The following is an 18,620-nucleotide window of genomic DNA, read 5'->3' as shown; positions in this document are numbered from 1 at the left end:
AATCCATTCATCGTTCTAACAAATAAATAAAATAATTATACAATAATATCTGAATTCATCTTTTTTTTTAAGTTTACTCTTGAAGAGCAATAGAGCAAAAGACCTCTTGAGATGCTTCTTTCATTTCATCTCTCTATTTCCTAATCTTTTCCTACATTGTGCTAGAGTGCATCTCCTGTTCTGCTCACAATCTGCCATACCCAGCTGCCTCCCTGCTTGATTCAATGATTAGCTTCAGAAGTGTGTCTTCTGCATTTATTTCCGGCAGTGAACCCTCCCGCTTCCAATTTCTGGCAGGAGGTTCAACAAAGGTGCAATGATGAAGGCGAAAAAACAATTTTGGCAAAGGCAAATCTGGATTATTTTTTTTTCCTAAGGCAGCTTGAATCAGGCAGGTTGAATTGCTCTTCTTGTGTCCACAAAGCAGCCTGTATAGTCTGCTTTCTAATCTTAAAATAATTATCAACGTCAGCTAGAAGGAACGTGAACCATGTATCCACAAATGCCCGTGGTACCTTTCAGAGAGTGAAAGCTAAGCTGCAGCTGCCACTTAACTAGAGAGTTAGACCTTGCATACTGCTATGACTACATACTCATCAAAAGTTTTGCTTCCTGATGGTCTTGGCACAGTGGATTACTCTATATTCTTAAAAGAATTTTTGGGGCTTTGTGTATTGTGTGCATATATAAGCTGTTTGGCATGTGAACTACTATGAGTCTCTATTCTTTCAAAATTATGCCTGTTTTCACTTTCTTGTATGGTTCCCCAAATATTCTGTTGAACAGAAGAGCCTAATCTTCTTAGGAAGTTGGCCTGGTTGTCTTGGCTATTTCATAATTTACTTAACTGTGAACTTCAACTGCCTTTCAAATCAGATCCTCTAGGGTGTAACTGTTGCCAACAATATATAGGTCAATCAATAATTAGGGAGCTGGATCTCCACAGGCAGTTAACTGGTCACTTTAAAACTGCACCGGTAGGCTGGTTGGAGAGACCCTGTGGGTTGTGCTGGAAGAACTGGCTGTGCAGCAGCCCTTTCTTCTGAAAGGGTTCTTCCTCAGATTGTGACCTTTTGGCCCTTTTTTTCTTAGTTTTGGCACTTTATATAGGAAAAATGTCATCGTTAATCATGGAGAACATATAAGATAACGTTATCTTGCAGATCTATCATAGTGTTTTATCAAAGGCAGACCAAATTCATGATGAAGTAGCTTGAGGTCATTATTACTGATGTTTCGTGATGAGAAAAGCATTTGGTTAGAGATGCTATTCCCAACATTGTAGTGCTTGGAATCTGATTGCACTTAATCAGATCTCCCGAGTAATTCAAGAGGTCAGGCTGTGTTTTGTTTTCACTTATTAATATTGATGGTGTGGGGAGTGTTTTTTCTATTTTTCTTTTTTTTTCTTTTTTTCTTTTTTTTTTTTTTTGAAGAATATGTTTTCTGTATTTATATTCCTTGTGCACTCACAATCATGCTTAGGGTTAATCACTAGCATGTATAATTATTTTTAGACTGGCAATATTTAAACAAAATAAGCATAAAAATTGCCAAGTTGCTACTCAGAAGTTGTGCAATCTTTGTGGATTAAATACCTGTGAAAACTGTTTAGATATGTCTCTCTGAAGGTTATGTGTGGAACTTCATCTAGTTACATGGGCTGCATTTTGTGAACAGACGGCGACAGACAAATGTGATTAGAACAGAAGTTCTTCAGGAGATAAATCACCAAACCCGTAAGACAAACATGATATTACTGCAGTTTTGGTATTAGGGATTCTGATCTTTCTTGTGGACTTGAAATCTGTCACTGATCTGTTTTTCATTTTTTTCAGTTTGCAATGATGCAAATTGTTTGCCTTTTTTTTGTGTGTGTGTGTTTTTCACTATTAGAGGACCCAAAAGGAGATGTGTAGTGTTACAGGTATAAGAGGACAGAGATATATTCAGTAATATGAGATGTAAAATAATTTTTGGCTTAGTGGTTTGTCACAGTGGTGGCATGGTACGTGAAAATAATTGCAAGGTGGTGCTGCTCTCCACAGCATAGGTAATGGCATCTAGGTTGTGCATTTGAAAAACTCATCTCATTTTAGTGTTCTTCAGAGATGTTTTTGGTATGCTGCACTTAAAATGCTCACTAAAGATGCACTTTTTTCCCCAACTCCCTTTTCATTTTTAGAAGAGAAATGGGCAAAGTAATAAAAACTGTATCTGGAATTCTTCACTTTTATGGATTGCTTCTGGCGGTTGCTTTGTTGAAGCAATTATATGGGTGTATCAAGAAAGCCATTAGCTTTGCATAGTGCACTGTGGTCACAATACAGGTATCATACCAGCTGGTAAAATGCTGACTGGATGTGATATATCAATGGTGCTTGTGATACATAGAGCTCACGAGGTTGAGCTACATCCAAGCTGCTTGAAGGGGTTCCATCTTTTGTTTCAAGCATTCTGACACGTGGGTTTCATGTGTTTATAAATTCAGTGGGAATAGGAAAGAAGAGCCTTCCACTGGCCAAGAGATACTCATTTAAAAGGTTCTTTGAATTCTAAACCTGTCTTTATTAGTGGCACTTGTTTGCTATTTTAGCTTTTAGTTTCTCTATTTATTGTTTGGGATACACTCTTACACTCTTGTAAATAACATTTTTTCTCAAAGGAAAATGCAATAAAAATTGAAATGAAGTATTTTTCACTTGATTGATGATAGACTGTCCACAGAAAAAAACACTTTAAGAATTGTTTAACTAGAAAAATGTATGGATAGGGAACTGTAAACTGGTTCTTCTGCTAGTTCATGACTCTTATTATCATTTGTTTCTAATGTTGGTGTATACAACATCTTGGCTTTGTTATGTTTCCTTTTGTAGATATCTGATCTATGCATGATCTATGAACAGCTCTTGTGAACTGATTAGAAAAGAGCAAGCTGAAGAGCTCTTCTGGCTAAGAAACTGTCTGGACTATGCTAGTTTATTTTCCCTATTGTTACCTAACAAGCTATCTGAAAGTGTATTTATAGTTATGGCTGAGCAGGTAATTAAAAACGTAAGTCACAGGGTACAATCAGAAGTGTGGCAGAAAACCTATGCAGTGCTTAACTTTAAGACTTTGGGATTAACAGCTGCATTTACAACTCCCATTATATTACAAGCATTATTATTTTCTTTCACCCAGGGGCTTAAAATTAATTTTTCTATGGAACTTAGTGTGATACCCTTCTTGAGAGCTGGATAAAAGATGGTTATCGTCTCATTGCAATCCTGGTTCAAGGAAGCAGTTTCACATCAACAAAATTAATAATAGTCTTTGAAAATTATTTTGGGCCAGTGTGACTTCAGCATGGCAGTCTTCAGATAAGCAGTCTGTTCATATTTGAAGAACAAATCCCATAGCTGGTTGTTGTATACAGAGAAAACTTTGGCATGAAGGTGAAGTAAAAGGCAACAGACATCAATTTGTGTTTGTTTGAAGGTATTAATGATTTAAACCTAGTAAGAAAATGATTTAGATAAGGTAGTATTCACAGTTGACATTACAGCAATATAAGCATTAATCTTAGCTTCTCTGTTTCTTTCTTTTGACAATATAAGGCTCTTGTTTCTGTGAATCCTGCCTATGTTAGATGCTTAAAACAGAGCCAATGACTATCCTTCTTGTATATTACCAATTTTGTTTCCATGAGGAATTAAGAGATCTCTCCACTGACTTGAAGATACTTGGTTCAGGCCTTTGTCATGATACCTTTGGTTCCTTACTTATGCTAACAACTCTGTACTGAGTACAAAAGACCAGCCTTTTTACAAGCTGGTTGGTAGTTTAGTGTTAAAAATTCTCAGCTTAAAGTACAGTTTCTGCAAAATAACTATTCTTTTGAGGAAATTTAACATGCCAAAAATATATATCCCTTAAATATATATATCCTTTAAGATGCATTCTGATTTCTTTTTAACTGAATAGCATGCAACTGAAATGTCTTGGAAGAGATGTAGGGCAGTTTAGGGTCTTAGTCCATTGGAGAGGAATAAAGCAAGAAGGCACAGGAAGAACATACAGGTTTAAGAATGTAAAAATCACTAACTTAGCCAAAAGGCAGTATCTTGTCTCTTTAACGGTGTCTGGTAATGGAAGCAAAAAGAGGGGTTAAGAATATAACTAGCGCAGAATGTTTCTTCCACTGGTACATTTTCCTTGCTTTGGCAGCATACAATTTAGTGCTGTACTACTTCCATTACTGTACTATGGTACCGTATGTAAATGCAATTTAATGTCAAACTGAGTTAAAACAAACTTCTTGATTTGGTTCAGAGCACCAGAATAGATTAATTCCAGTTAAGAACGTTGACAAGTTTTGTTTTACTGAAGAAAATGGAAATGCTATTGTCTGACAATTGCATTTTGGGAGATTTTCATTGCATTAAAAATGCCTTGTTTGATTTTTATTACAATACAGGTTGAAAATAAAAGTTAAAATACCAAAATTCTTTTGGAGGGAAAAAAGATTAAATTTTGCTGAACTCCATGTATTACACAATATTTAATATATAGCAGATTGTAATATGCATTTAAAAAAGAAAAGGAAAACATCCTTTTTAAAGCAAGGCTGTTTTTATGATGATTAATGATGTTTTCGTACAGTATTGTAGGAAAATTTGTTTATTTTTAAAGTACTTTTGGCATTTTCATACAACATATTGTGCATTTGCTAAACATATGAAGAGGTTCTCAAAAATAACATTTAAAATTAGGAATGTTTTTATTTTGGAACATTTTGAGACCACATTTTTTAACTGAAGTTTTTCAATTACTGTTTTTTCTGATCTTCTGATCTTTCATATGAAATTGATACCAATGCTGTAAATTAGAGGAGTATATCTCAGACATTGGATTAGCTCACTAGGCTTTTAACTTTGAAGAATTTTATTCATGTTAAGACACAAAGGAAAAACTAGAGGTCTCAGCTGAATAATTTGTGGACTTTTACCTTTATCACAGAGATCTCATCTATTGAGTAAAATATTGTTTTATTGACATAAAGGACACCAGAAATATTATATTATCATTGAAGCATACAAACTTTGCTATAATTCATAAGTATGAGAGTGCAGATTTTGGCCCTGAAAGAAAGTTCTGTGGCAGAACAGCATGAAAAAAAAATACATAATGACAACTCTTCATGTATATAGCTCTTTTTTTCTTTTATGAATAAAATTCAGTAGAATCAATCATGTACAAAGAGAAAAATTCCTGTGAGCTCTGTGCCAAAAACTCAACAACGCAATAGCGGCAACATGTGTACTTGAGATTCATTGTGCACAACAGAACGCGAAGTATTTACCAAAACCAGATACTCTAGCCCACTCCCCTTTCTTATACTTCAGTTGTCACTGTCAGGTCTCAGAAACGAGAATTCACCAGTTGAGACAAAGAGCGAGCTGCTGTGGTGATGCACTGCCACACCTCTTGGTCTGCATGAGGCAGGTGATGTGGGCCAGTGACAGAAAAAAATGGAGAAGAGGAAAAGATTATACTCAAACCTCACATTTTGGAGGAGAGAAATAATGCAAGGTTTATACAGTTAAGTTCAGGCGATCAACATGTTTCTTTAATAGTGATTGTATAGGTCTCAGGTACAGAACCAGTTACTGCTGGCAATGAGCACACCATGTTCTTATTTTCTCTTCCATTTCAGTAGAACAAAGTACTGGTGGTATTGTCTTTCTAATCAGCAGCTATAGATAAACGCGGTTTGTACTTCACTGCCTCTTTCCTGAGACTGTCCAGTATTTAGTTTTCAGGGAGGTGGCAGTCCTGGAGCCTTGCAGTTGGTCTCTCTGGAAAAGTGAAGGCTCTCCTTCACGTTCTCAGTTAACTTGAAGAAAAAAGCGCCAAGTCACACAGAACAAATAGGCTTGGCAAAATGCCTTCATGCTGCTAGACTGCTGAACTGAACACGGTAGGGAGTCCATGTAGTAGAAAATCAGTTTGTGAGGATTAAGATGAGTATCTGGAATGTTTTTTAATGCTCTTAATTTAATACAAGATCAGCAAATCTATTTTATTGTGCTTATGTTATGCTTCAGTCAGTACCTGTTCTGGAAACGTGCATCTTTTTGCATAGTGCCTTCAAAGTAATATTATCTCTGGTTACCATAGCAGTGGAGATTTGTTATCAGGTTGTGCATTGAACTGGTTTCGAATCTGCAAGCTGGCAGCTTGGTCGAAAAGGTCCTCGACTAAGATGTTTTTGGAAAACTTCAGTAAGCTGAGCAATCAAAAGTGGTGTGGTAGGGGTGGTGAGGCAGTGCTGGAGCTGTGTGTTTTGCTCGGGGAAGGCTCTGCCTTGTCTTTAAAAATGCAGCTGTTTGTTGGGTAAGAGTCCAGCCCACTTCATTGTTAAATGCTTTGATTTTTTGTTTGCTTGTTTTTAAACTCAGTTGTCATGTGGAAGTGTTACCTGCTTACCTACAAAGAGAATGAGTGTACTCTGTGTTGTTATTATGTTAGATTAAAGAAAACAAAACAAGTCAGGATGAAATCACCATGCAATAGCAAATTGGGTCTTCTCAGTTATGTGGGGCTTTATTAAGAAATTGGATTTTTTATTATTTTTTTTTGTGATAGGGAAGGATAACTTAAACATGTGGTAGTAGAGGAAAGTAGAAAAGGTGATGTCAATTAATACTTGCTTTTTCTGTGTTGAATTTAGTTTTAGTGTACTATGGTGAGTCACAGGAGCCTTTGTTGTACTAACATTATCATTGTACTAACCAAAAAAATAAAGGGGGGGGGGATGGGGGGGAATCTAGTCCTGTCCTGTGAGGTTTATAGCAGGTTGAAATTGTGAGAGAGTAATGAACAAATATGACAAACAGTCAGTGCAGCCATCTCTAGGTGCTTTTTTTTTTTTTTTTTTTTTTTTTTAATATGCACTGTAGGAAATGCATTTTGAGGAGCTGAATGTTTAACTTGACAGTTTGCTGAAGAATATACAGCATATATGCTTGTGGGAAATTTGAGTGTTTTTTTTTTTAATGTTGAAATTTAACATGGGAGGAAGGGGATCAAACAAAGCATTTTATTTGACTTAAATGTCAAAAAGAAATGAAATGAAGCAATGGCTTCACAAAGTAGGTGAGGAATTGTAATTGATTGGGTCACCAGTAAGACCTACTTCAGCTCTTCCTTTGCTTTGAGCACCATTGGATCTGTTTGCCTTCAGGTAGGTTTTACAGTCACCTGAATAAAGCTGGAGCCATAAGGCTTTATTTCACTTAATATTTCTGTAAGTGTTTCAGTCAGAGTGGAGCATCTTCCCTGCTCATGTTAGCTGCAGGTGTACTGGTGGCTTCATTGCAAATGCCATGGCATTTCTTGCTAATGGGGGGCCAGCCTGTTCCCTTTTACCTGTTCAGAGTGCTGCTGCCTGGCTTGCAGCTGGTGGGAGCACAGTCAGCTTGTTTTGCCTGCTCTTTGTTGAGAGCCTGTTAAATAAAACACTCCGTTTAGAACCAACTTAAAAGCTATGAATAGGTCTGATCCAGCTTGTATCTGAAACCTTTTAGATATACTCAGTCTTGCCTACCTTTGGGGTTCACCATCTCTCATGAAATCAATAGGCAACCACACTTTTCTAATAAATAATTAAAAAAAAAAAAGATATAACCAGTGGTCTCAAAAACTTGTCTTTGTTAAACTCAAATTCTTGAAATCATTAGAGGTGATCTCTTTTTAAGAGCATTATGATTTTTTTTTTGTGTGTGTGTGTGTGTGTGTGACTAATGAGCACTGTTTTAGGGTTGTCCTGCACCTGAGAATGTTTTACAGAGGATGCTTCATAAGAGTCTGCTAGAGAAGGGCCACTGTCTAAAGCATTGCCAGTGCAGGAGGATGAGGATTCTGTAAAAAACAAATATAGATATGCAACTGATAAAACTTGAGTCAGTTATTTACTGTAGAAGCATTAAAATACTGAATACTTTCAAACTTGAAATAGCCCTCTTATTCACTGAAATTCCAAACAGTGTTTGTGTCATGAAGATTAAGCTTTTAAAAATAACTTCGTATGAGCTGGAGCTGTGTGTATTGATGCGAATAGACTGTAAATAACACCGTAATTCCTCATTAATTCTTTCCTTTCCCCTGACAGTTATTAAACTGGCTCTTCAAATAGTGTGTTCTGCAGGATGTTGTTATGGTTACCATCAGGAATGCAGCTTCACTTGAAATGAATAAATAAATAGCATGTTTTAAATACAGGTGAATGGCTAAAGCTTGAACCTAAGTGTCATGCTAGGATTAGAGGATAGGCAATGAGCCAAACAAATAGAAATGTCAAACACTCTTTTTCTCCCTAGAACAAAGCTGTTTTTAATGTTAGTGCAAAGTCTATGTCCCCTAACTGTATTTGCCTCTCCAAGGTGAATTTTCTAGCACAGTTCTTTGCCACATGTGAAGAGCAAAGCTGTACATGCATCTCTGTACCAAGAAGTTAGCGTGACAGGTTGGGCAAGACATACTCCTGACAGGTCAGTGGGTCAGTTCCACCCTATATGTGGTACTAAGCAGGAGGTTCAATACTAGCTTTGGAGGTGAATCAAGGTAATGAACTAAACATCCCTTTTTGCCATCTGCTTGCTGTCTGAGCTGCGTCAGACCATGTCCCATCCTAGGATATGTGCTGAAGAAATATGGCCATCATCTACAGTTGTTAGGGCATTCAGCTTCATCATCTGAAAAAACAGTATTGGTTGTTGTTGAACTTTATTCTTCTTCCTGTGTGCTGAAGTTGCTTTTTTTTATTCCATGAACAATGAGAAAAATAGAAGCTAATGAAATAAATACAATTTCTATGTGATCCAGACTATGTTACTGAAGCTAGTGTGTCCTGATTTATATCTTTGCCTTTTCAATGCTTGACTAGTGAAAAATGTTTTTGTTTTTTTCCCTACTAATGGCTATAAATGTAGAGTTGTTTTTTTGTGTTGATTACTTGAAGACCCTGTGGAAAAACAACTACATTTTCAAAGTGGTCAGCCAAAAGCTTACATGAAAATCCTATTGGAATATTTAGCACTGTTTCCTCTATACAGAATATGACTTTGGTGAGTGAGCCTACTTTGATCTATGCTGCTGTAATGTTAAGACTGAACATAGGGTCATGGAGAAGACCAGGAATATATTTTAACAGAACCATTACATGTGGCCTGTCTTGTACATATAACCCTTGAGGAATAGCACACAGAAGCAAACCCACCTGGGGAAGCAGAACACAGCTCAACAAAAATAAGAGCAGCAAAATCAAATCCAAGAGGAACTTTGATGTTGCCAGAGAATGGCTGGTGCCACAGAATCCTGCTTTTCAGTACTGTGTTTGCATGTTCAGGGCAAACATTAGCTTTGTTTCACCTTTGTTTGTGTATAGGCACAAAGCGGAGAACAACTTTTTGGAAGTGCCCTAGCATGTGTCATGAGGGAGGAAGCGTGAAGCGGGTCAAAGAGTTGGCACTCATGACTTCACCCTTCAGTAGTACTAGCTCTCACAGCACTATATTGAATCCCTGGATTGTTATAACAATTTACACTAGCTAGTAAGCATAGATTGTCCTACAGCAAGACGTCTTCACCTCTCAGTGTGGCTGTGCTGAGCTAACCTGCCTTGATGCAGAGCTTTTCCCAAACCACACCTTGTGGCAATTGCAGCTCTATCTAAAATGTGTGTGCACATCATTATAGGCATTCTCTGGGTCATATTTATGATTTATAAAGGTTCAAATCCACAGTCAATCACACCCATGAAGATCTATTCAAGAACAAAGGATTACAAATATGTAAGTGAGGCTGGATGATGACATTTCATCTGGAATTTAATTATATAATTGCTCACCTGTGAGCCAGAATTGATTCCAGCACATTCTGCAGAATGAGGAATTATCAAAGGTAAAATCTTCAAAGCAGTGCAGTAATATAAACAATAAATTTTAGAAGTGGGAATTAAATGTTATTGAAGACAGCAGAAAAGCCTGTCCATATATATGGGAAGCCATAAGGAAAAAGGTGCCACTTCTCGTGCAGTAACTTCTCAAAGTAGAACCACGCTTCTGTCTGTGTGGTCCCACACTGGGAGCTTTGGTCTTAAAAAGGCATTCCTCAGAGAGGAGCTGTCTAACCACTGCGTTGTTCCCTTTCCATCATTAGCCTTCCTGGAAGCTGTTCTTCATAATGGAAGAGTATACTTGTACCACAGCAACCCAATTATCTTTTAAGTTCTCTGAAGCCACAAATTCAAGGCTGCAAATAACTACAGTAATAATAACAATAATAACCCGCTGTCTTTTCTTAATCACAGAACAAGAGAGAGAGAGGAAAATTATGACTCATCTGCAGTCTGCTATTTAGTGGAGGCATACCTGTTGAGTTTTGCACACCGATGTGTGACTTTGGCAGCTGGATCCTGCCTTGTGTATCTTATGGTTAGCCCTGTGGGCAAAGACAGAAAGAAGTCTTTGCAATGTAGTACCAGGGGTTCTCCCCCACCATGCTTCAGCAGATCAAATACACCTAGACAACCTGCTCTGTGATATGTTGGCAGCTCTTTTTGACCCAAGCAGTCATGGCTGTCCATTTTAGCCAGTCTGGGATTTTTACCGAACTAAATAGAAAGTAGAGTCCTAGGTGCTGTTTATTTCTGCAGCTTCTTTCCTATTAAACAGCTGTCCTAGAGCTTAATTTGTCATGTTCCCCAGTATATGACAGAGCTGTCTTAAACGTCTGTGTAGGTTATAATCCATGTCATCAGACTCAAAGCTAACCTCTAGTCATACAAATACTGAAAGAAACAGAATGTATATAATAGAAACTAAAATCAAGTTATAAAATTTCCAACATATTATAGTTTTGAGGCTGGAAGAAACCATCAGGAACACATACTTTTTTCCTGGAATCTGCCAGTTGTTAGTTCATATTTGGTCCTGCAAGAGAAGACTGAATTGCTGAGATATACTTGCCTCTTCCCTGTCTAGGGCACAGCAAAAGCATGAAGAACAGGAACAAAAAACCTTTTCTTTCCTGACTCCTTTCTGTAGCAGTCTGAACTGTCATGGACTGTGCTTTAATCTGTGTTTTGTCTAGGTCAGCAGAGAAGTAATTTTGATTCTGAAATATTTCTTTTCCACAAAGTCATCAGAGTTCCAAGACTAGAGCAGTTTTTGTTCCACCTATTGCTAAGGGGTGTTCTGATTCACTATTTATTGCTTTTAGAGTAAAAATTTCAACGTGATGCTTTTCTGTAGAAGTTTTCCCACTCTTCACATATATCTTGAATATTCCAACATGATATTTTTGGCCTTTTCAATAGAAAAATATCCAATAGTGAATTGGTCAAGTTAGTAAAATACAGTCCATTTGATGGTTTCATTTAATTTGACAGCAACAACGTTTAAAATCCATGCTTATACATTTAACCTCTGGGAAAAGAAGGTTAAAAACCTTTTTCCTTCAAGCCACAGTTACTCACGTTACCTCAGGAAATGCCAGAAGTTTATGTCCCCGGAATACTACTTTGTTAAGCTAACTAATCGTAAAACCCAATCATCAGAAGACACCCCCTGCCCCTTCCCCCCCCCCCCCCCCCCCCAAAAAAAAAAAAAAAAAAATCCAAAATAAGGTTGATTCTTGGAATTGCATCAGTTACTGGCCTAGGAATTGGATTAGCAATGAATTCTGAATCTATATAATCTATCTGTATCTTTTGAGTTTTTACTGTGGTTTGTCACCCTGGTGTAAGTGTCCTTTGTGGTTCGTGGAAAATATTCTTCCTTGATCGTGAAGATCGTTGCATGTCAAGACACAGTTTGTTATTATAATGTCCTGGCAGTGTAATTGGAAAGTATACTGCATTCCAATTTGAATATTTATAAGGATTTTATGCATTTTCCATTATTCTGCCTAAAGTGCATTGTAGCAAATTAATGTTGTGGCTTCACACTCAATTTTCAGAATATATATTGTAGTTGAATCTTTCACTGATTCTCCTAAGGCAGTTTGGGTTGCGTCTAATTTACCCTGACAAATAGGACCACTCATTAACTAGCATGAATGCCAAACATCATCCCTACTAAACCTGTACTGAGAGCCAGGAAATTATGAAGGTAGCGCAAAGCTTTGAAGTTTGGTTTTACTAAGCTGTTAGAGGCTTTGTGGTCTCATTAGTTTCTGCAAAAAGCAGTGGCACCTTCTTAAAAATATCCATTGATATATAGAAAGTGGTCCCTATTAGCTGAATTGGTTGAATTTGCTACAACCTTCATTCTTAGAAGCTCACTGCTATTTTTACATTTAGTGTACACTTAATAATTATTAACTCATTTATTGCTAAGAAGAATTTCCTTTGGTCACCTCTCATCTTCATTTTCATGTCTAAAACCTTACTTTGCAACTGTCTCTCTGTGTGTTGCAAACTCTGTAACCCCCCCTCCACAAGAGTCTTTGAATACTGAGGAATTTTTGTCCTCCTTTCAGAACAGGTGGAAGTGTTTTTCCTTCTGCTCAGTGATAGAGACGATGATGGACAGCAACGGACAAAATAATGCTAATGCTCTCTAGGGCATAATTACATTTTTTTTTTTCCTTCCATCTTTTACCTGGCTGAATGCACCTGGTCTAATTTAACTATGTGCCACAGGTTATTATTTAATTATACAATTTACTGAAGTAATACAATTTGTTGAAGTAATAAACATACTGTGATCTGCTATGTTGCCCTATAATCTAGTGTGCTGCCCTACATTTTTAAGTATTTTGTTCACTTCATCTAGACCAGATGTTTCAAAATGCTCTAAGGTTTAATGTTTTACTCAGTGTTTTTATGTCTTCATTTATAAATCCTTAATTTGTTTGCAAAGGACAATCATTAACATGGAGCAATAGCAAGTGGTGAATCATTATGAACATCCCATAGAGACCAACATTTTGGATGTAACTGTCAATACTGAGAAGTTGTCTTTTCTCAAACAAAGCTCTCTTTGAAGTTTAGACAAGCTTTTACTGCAGAAGATGGGCCAGGATTGCTGCCTTGTGCATACTTTCTATCCATACTACCATCTTAAGTAATAATAGTTGCTAATGTAGATGTGGGTTACTGTAGTAACATACAGAGTAGCTGAAAATCAAGCATAATTATCTGATATTACTAAAGACTTATTTTAGCAGTCAGAGGAGAATGTATTTGGAGACAGCTAGTCTCGTTCATCAGAGTTAAAGGATGAAAATGTATTTATTTTGAGGAAAGCACTTCCAAAGTACTGTATTTCTGGACAAAACATTGCATTTTCTTTTCAAACAATTACTTATTTAGCGTACTTTAGACAAAACATGATTGGTAGCAGCTTGCAAATTCAACAGATGGAATCTGCCTTAGAAACAGGATATTTTACCAGAAACTTGTAACCAGACAGCAGGTGATTGCTTCCCAGATAATTCCCACAGAGCCCACTGCTCCTAAGATTGGTATTTTGGGGACTTAACTGCCTCCTGTGTGGATTTGCAGATGTTTCTGCAAATCTTGTTTGAAATAAAGTTACTAATTTCCCAAACTCTTGAAAAGCTTTTTGTCAACATTGTCTGGTCCTCTCTTAGAGCACAGGTACCTGTTGAAGGCATTTTGACATCCTGCTAGATTTGGCAGAGTGCATCCTTAACTTATTTTGTTACTCTTTTATTTCTGCATGGTTTCAGGAATTATTTACCTGATCTCAGCCCTTAGTCACCTGGCACACTCTGCACTCTTCCTGACTATTTCTGCACGGGATGGAGGTGGTCTTTCCTCTGCCATCAATGCAGCTGTCACAGTACACATCCTTCAGACCACTTTGGCCCCTGCCATATTTGAGAGATCCCGGTATGCTTTTTCCGTCCCCGAAGATGCTCCTGAAGACAGCCTGGTTGGAACTGTAAGGGCCAAAGGGCCCCCAGGTAAGCTGTTAAATCATTAGTCATGAGGGGAAAAAACAAACAAACAAACAAAAATGCTCATGAATAGTGAGTATTCAGAAATTTCAAAGAATCTACAGGATGTGTTGCCCCCTACTCCTCCCTCTCCCACCCAATGGTGAAGTCCAGACAAGTGTTTATGGGGCCTTAAAAATATATAGTTATTTGTTTTTTTTTTTAATGCTTTTAGAGGGAAATGGGTTAACCCCTGCCAAGCTCCTGTCATAAAACACCCTGTCGTGAGAGCCATATATAACTGTTTTTTATGCAGAGCAGTAGGAGCCATGAGTCCATGTACCAGCTTGGTGATGGATCCACATATGCAAGGTGGTAGAGGCAGAGGTTTCATGTATCTATGATTAGTCAGTTCTCCTCCTTGGAAGGGACAGGATGTTGACCAGTGTCCCCAGAGAGGTAGCAGCTGCAGGGAAGCTTTGTCAGAAAGACTTTAGATAACTTTTGGTTTAGATAGCATCTAGTATGCCAGTTACAGCAATGGCCATCCATGAACAGTAAGTTCAGTAAAATACCATTCTTTCAGGGAACTGCTACCTGTTTCATTCCTTGCTGTAGTGAATGCCTGGTTATAATGAAATTATTCCCTTAAGACTAATTTATAGGGGCTTTTTTCTGTGCTTTAGATCAGAGGAAAACAAGAGGCTATTATACTATTTTCTCTATAGAGTTTTATCATACCCGTGAGAGGAAAAAAAACCAGTGCACAAATGGGCAAACTATATACACTCAGATCAAACCTGTGCAGTATTTATTTTACTGCTCCAGGGATGGGAACAAAGAAGCATATAAAGCCTAAGAAAGTCAAACATCTGTGTAGCTTACATCTATTCTGCTAATTTTAACAGCATTCCTTCTTCACAGCTGTTCTTATGAACTGTAATGGTCTCACTTTGTTTTTGTTGTTTCTTTTGCTTATTATTTCAATTTCTAGATTCTGTAGAAGTGGTTTCTTATAGAATTTCCTCTGGTGACCCACAAGGAAGGTTCTATATTGACCCCCGGTTTGGTATCATCCGCACCAAGGAAAAGCTTGACCACGAAACCCAATCTGTCGTGATGCTCACAGTTCAGTCACAATTGGGCAACTCTCCTGTCTACAGTAGCACCCAGGTCAACATATCTGTGATAGATGTTAATGACAACCCTCCAGTATTTCTTCCTAAATCGGATAAGGTAATCATTTCACACACCCAGCCTCCTGGTACTGCTGTCTACATTGCTCATGCAGATGATAAAGACAGTGGCCTAAATGGGGCAATCAAATACAGTCTTGCAAGCAATCAGTCAAATGCATTTAGCATTGATCCAAGCCTTGGAGTGGTAAATCTCACCAGGACGGTGTTTGAGGATAAACAGCAGGAATATACTCTACACATAGCAGCTGAAGACCATGGAAGTCCTCCTCTGAGTTCTTTGCTGTTATTGACAGTGATTATTGAAGAGCAGAAGATGGGCCCTACTTTGGTTTTTCAGAACTTGGTGTATCAAGTAGAAGTCAGTGAAGCTACCCCTCCAGGTGCCCAAATCCTTCAGATTCAAGCCCACTCACTTAATCCACATGGTGTTACCTCCAAGCTGACGTATTCCTTAGAGTCTAGCACAGATTCTGTTGCATTTGGAATCAGAGCTGATACTGGCTGGATTTATCTTCGGAAACATTTGAACTATGAATATGCACAGTTACTAAGTTTTAGAGCCCTGGTCAGCATCTCAGAGGATGAAAACTCCATGCAAAATGCAAGTACATCAGTAATAGTTAATGTCCTGGATGAGAATGATAATTCCCCTGTGTTTATGCCTGAGAGCTACTTCTTCAAAATGGAAGAAAATCCAGTCCCCAGGGGTGTGGTTGGCACTGTCACAGCTGTTGACAAAGACTCGGGAAGAAATGGACAACTTGCTTATTTCCTCCTGTCTGATGGAAAGTATTTCAAGATGAATTCCAACACAGGTAGTGTTTTTATGATTTATAATCTGCCTAATATTGCTTTTGGAAAGCAGCCCTCCCTAAGGGAATGGAAACAGTGGAAAGCTTTCAGGAACTGCCATGAATCTTGGGTTGGTACACAAATATTCTAACTAAACACTTCAAAATTTGGGGAGTGAAATAAATCTAATATATGTTGATGAAGGATAAACTAACCCTTAGGATCTGATTTTTCATGGCTTCATTCTGACCACTTGGTTATAAGTTCTGACTGTTCCAAATTTTAAAAAAGGGAGTTTTAAATTATAGCTTCAATAGATTATATGAGGAACTTAATTGCCTGTGATCAGGTAAAGTTGAAAAGTACAGATCAGCCATAAGTAACTATAAGGGTGACTATGATATTTGATGGTTAATGTTTTAAAACATTTGTTAAAGCTTCTGCAAGCTACATCCAAATGGAATTCATGTTGTATAGGCTACCACAAAAACAGGTTGGCTGAGAGAAATTCTTCACCACACGGTGTGCTCTGCAGTGAATCCTAAATGCCTTGTGTGATAAATACTATATCCGCGCAGTGTAACGATGCAAAACACGACACAGAAAGCCCAGAGGAGGGGAATTCCTTCCAGTAAGGAATGCGGGTGCTACAAATAATGCAATTAGGCAAAACGTGTAATGAGCAAAAATCTGACCGTTTCCCAGAGATCCTGTTCTCATGTGCAGTGAAGAGGCTCTCGTAGGATTTCTTTCTCTAAATCTCAAAATTCTCATTTCAGAGCAGGTTCATTGAGTGCATTTATGGAAATTTAAAGGCAAACAAAGGAATTAACGAAGATCATCTTAATATGTGCTTATCTGTGTGAAGGACTTTGGTCATCCACAAATCTTTGGCTATATTGAGTATGGCTGAGCAGATGGGGATGAGATTTGGTCAGATTTATTTACTGGGCTTACCAAAACGTGTAGGAGACATAAGGCTTCCTGATTAACTTACAGATGTTGTACTGAGAATTTCCTAACCCAAGGGCATAGTAAATGCCATTTATCGGTAGTTAAAACCCCGTGCTCATAGATTATCTGTCCTGAAATGTGATGAAGAAAGGGATAGGTAGATTTGTTTGGAAGGTCAGTATATTGGTTTGAAATGTTTTGTACCTTTGCTTGGGGCTACCTAGAGTATGGCAAAGAATGTAATGTAGTACTAAAGTACAAGCACACACTTTGACTGACAAAACACTTCTACAGGTTGGAGCTTGGAAAACTATGGTTTGATATCAGCAGCAAGGTCTATCAAAGGACATATCATTACTGCGTGTCATAAGAATGGTACTAACATAATAATATCTAACTCCTTTTCTCCCTCATTTTCTTTGTCCCTCAGGTGAAATTATAAACTGGGTTGCATTAGATCATGAGAAACAAGCTCACCACCAGTTAACTGTGCTAGTGACTGATCATGGGTCACCGCGACTTAATGCCACAGCAGTTGTATACATCTCGGTGATGGACATCAACGATAACAAGCCTATCTTCCCTCAGGTTGCACCTGGAAAAGAGCTAAGCGCCAAGGTCTGTAGAAGCCCTTGCCCAGCCTGTGCTGCGTAGTTAGGGCTTGTTCTGAGCACCACCCTGTGGCAATAGCTCGAACTGTAAATTGGGTTTCAGTCTGCATTCCGGACACTGCACTTCGTGCAGTGCCTGTGGTCAGGCTGCTACCTGGGCGCACTGCAGAGTGAAGCAGTCAGTCACAATGAGACGTTTTCCAGTCTGCCTGCCCAGCATACTGCCTGCAATGCCTGATCTAACTGAGATTCAGTTAAGGTTAATTAATTGAGATTCATCTACCAGCCAGAAGTTTTTTGATCAATGTGAAATGAATAATTTATCACCCCTAAAGTATTTAAATTGCCTTTTTGCTGTAGAACTGAAAAATCATTAAACAGGAACAGTATAACACCGAAACAGAGACATAGGAGATTCTAAATTTAGACCCTGATATATGCAGAACTTTCAAAACTTGCAAAATGATTTCCCACCCTTGTAGACTGCTAGATACAAAGGATGTGTATATAATTTTGTTTATGCATGTAGTAGATTTTTTAAAAAAATTCTGACCTCCAAATCTGTTATATTAATATATATATATATATATTTTAATTAGTGATATATGCTATATATATATATGCAGACAGTAAAAGGGGATTGATAAACTGCATTAACCTTTTTCTGAAATGTTATTTGCACTGACCATAAACATCACTAAAATGTAAAACACAGAAGCACTAAACTTTTGTGCTAAGGAAATGAATTTGTTTTAAGGCTCCGTGTTGCATTCGTGTTTGTAAGTTATTTATAAATTGCTTGATGACAGGTTCTGGAAGGGCAGCCATCAGGAACACTTATCACCACTATCTTTGCAAAGGACTTTGATTCTGGGAACAACAGTGTCATACTATATTCAATGGAATCAGGTAAGAATTTAAAGTGGAATTCATAAGGAAAAATGCAATGAAATAGAGTTTTCAAACTGGCATATACATGTATACATGCAGGATTTCACATCTCTCTTGTCTCTATTAAAGTAATGGTGCCTGTGTAAAGAGGACCATTATGTATCATGTAAATAGGACCATTATGTATCTAATTAAGCATCTCTGGAGGCATGAGGAGCTTCCT

At 37.8% G+C, this 18,620-nt stretch overlaps 1 protein-coding gene across 1 annotated transcript in view; it reads left to right on the top strand.

Moving 5' to 3' along the window:
- Positions 1 to 18,620, top strand: part of DCHS2 (dachsous cadherin-related 2) — a gene marked incomplete at its 5' end in the record, with an annotated part of 107,092 nt that overhangs the window by 50,326 nt on the left and 38,146 nt on the right. Inside the window, 4 exons of the mRNA XM_084517974.1 lie at positions 13,741 to 13,977; positions 14,945 to 15,964; positions 17,326 to 17,513; positions 18,316 to 18,415. Coding sequence (XP_084374100.1) covers positions 13,741 to 13,977; positions 14,945 to 15,964; positions 17,326 to 17,513; positions 18,316 to 18,415 — 1,545 coding nt within the window. The remainder of the gene's footprint in view (positions 1 to 13,740; positions 13,978 to 14,944; positions 15,965 to 17,325; positions 17,514 to 18,315; positions 18,416 to 18,620) is intronic.

This window comes from Aythya ferina, assembly GCF_964211825.1.
Source record: "Aythya ferina genome assembly, chromosome: 4".
NCBI classification, from domain to species: Eukaryota; Metazoa; Chordata; class Aves; order Anseriformes; family Anatidae; genus Aythya; species Aythya ferina.
The sequence above is the reverse complement of the archived record's forward strand: the minus strand, read 5'-3'. Positions and strand labels throughout refer to the sequence as shown.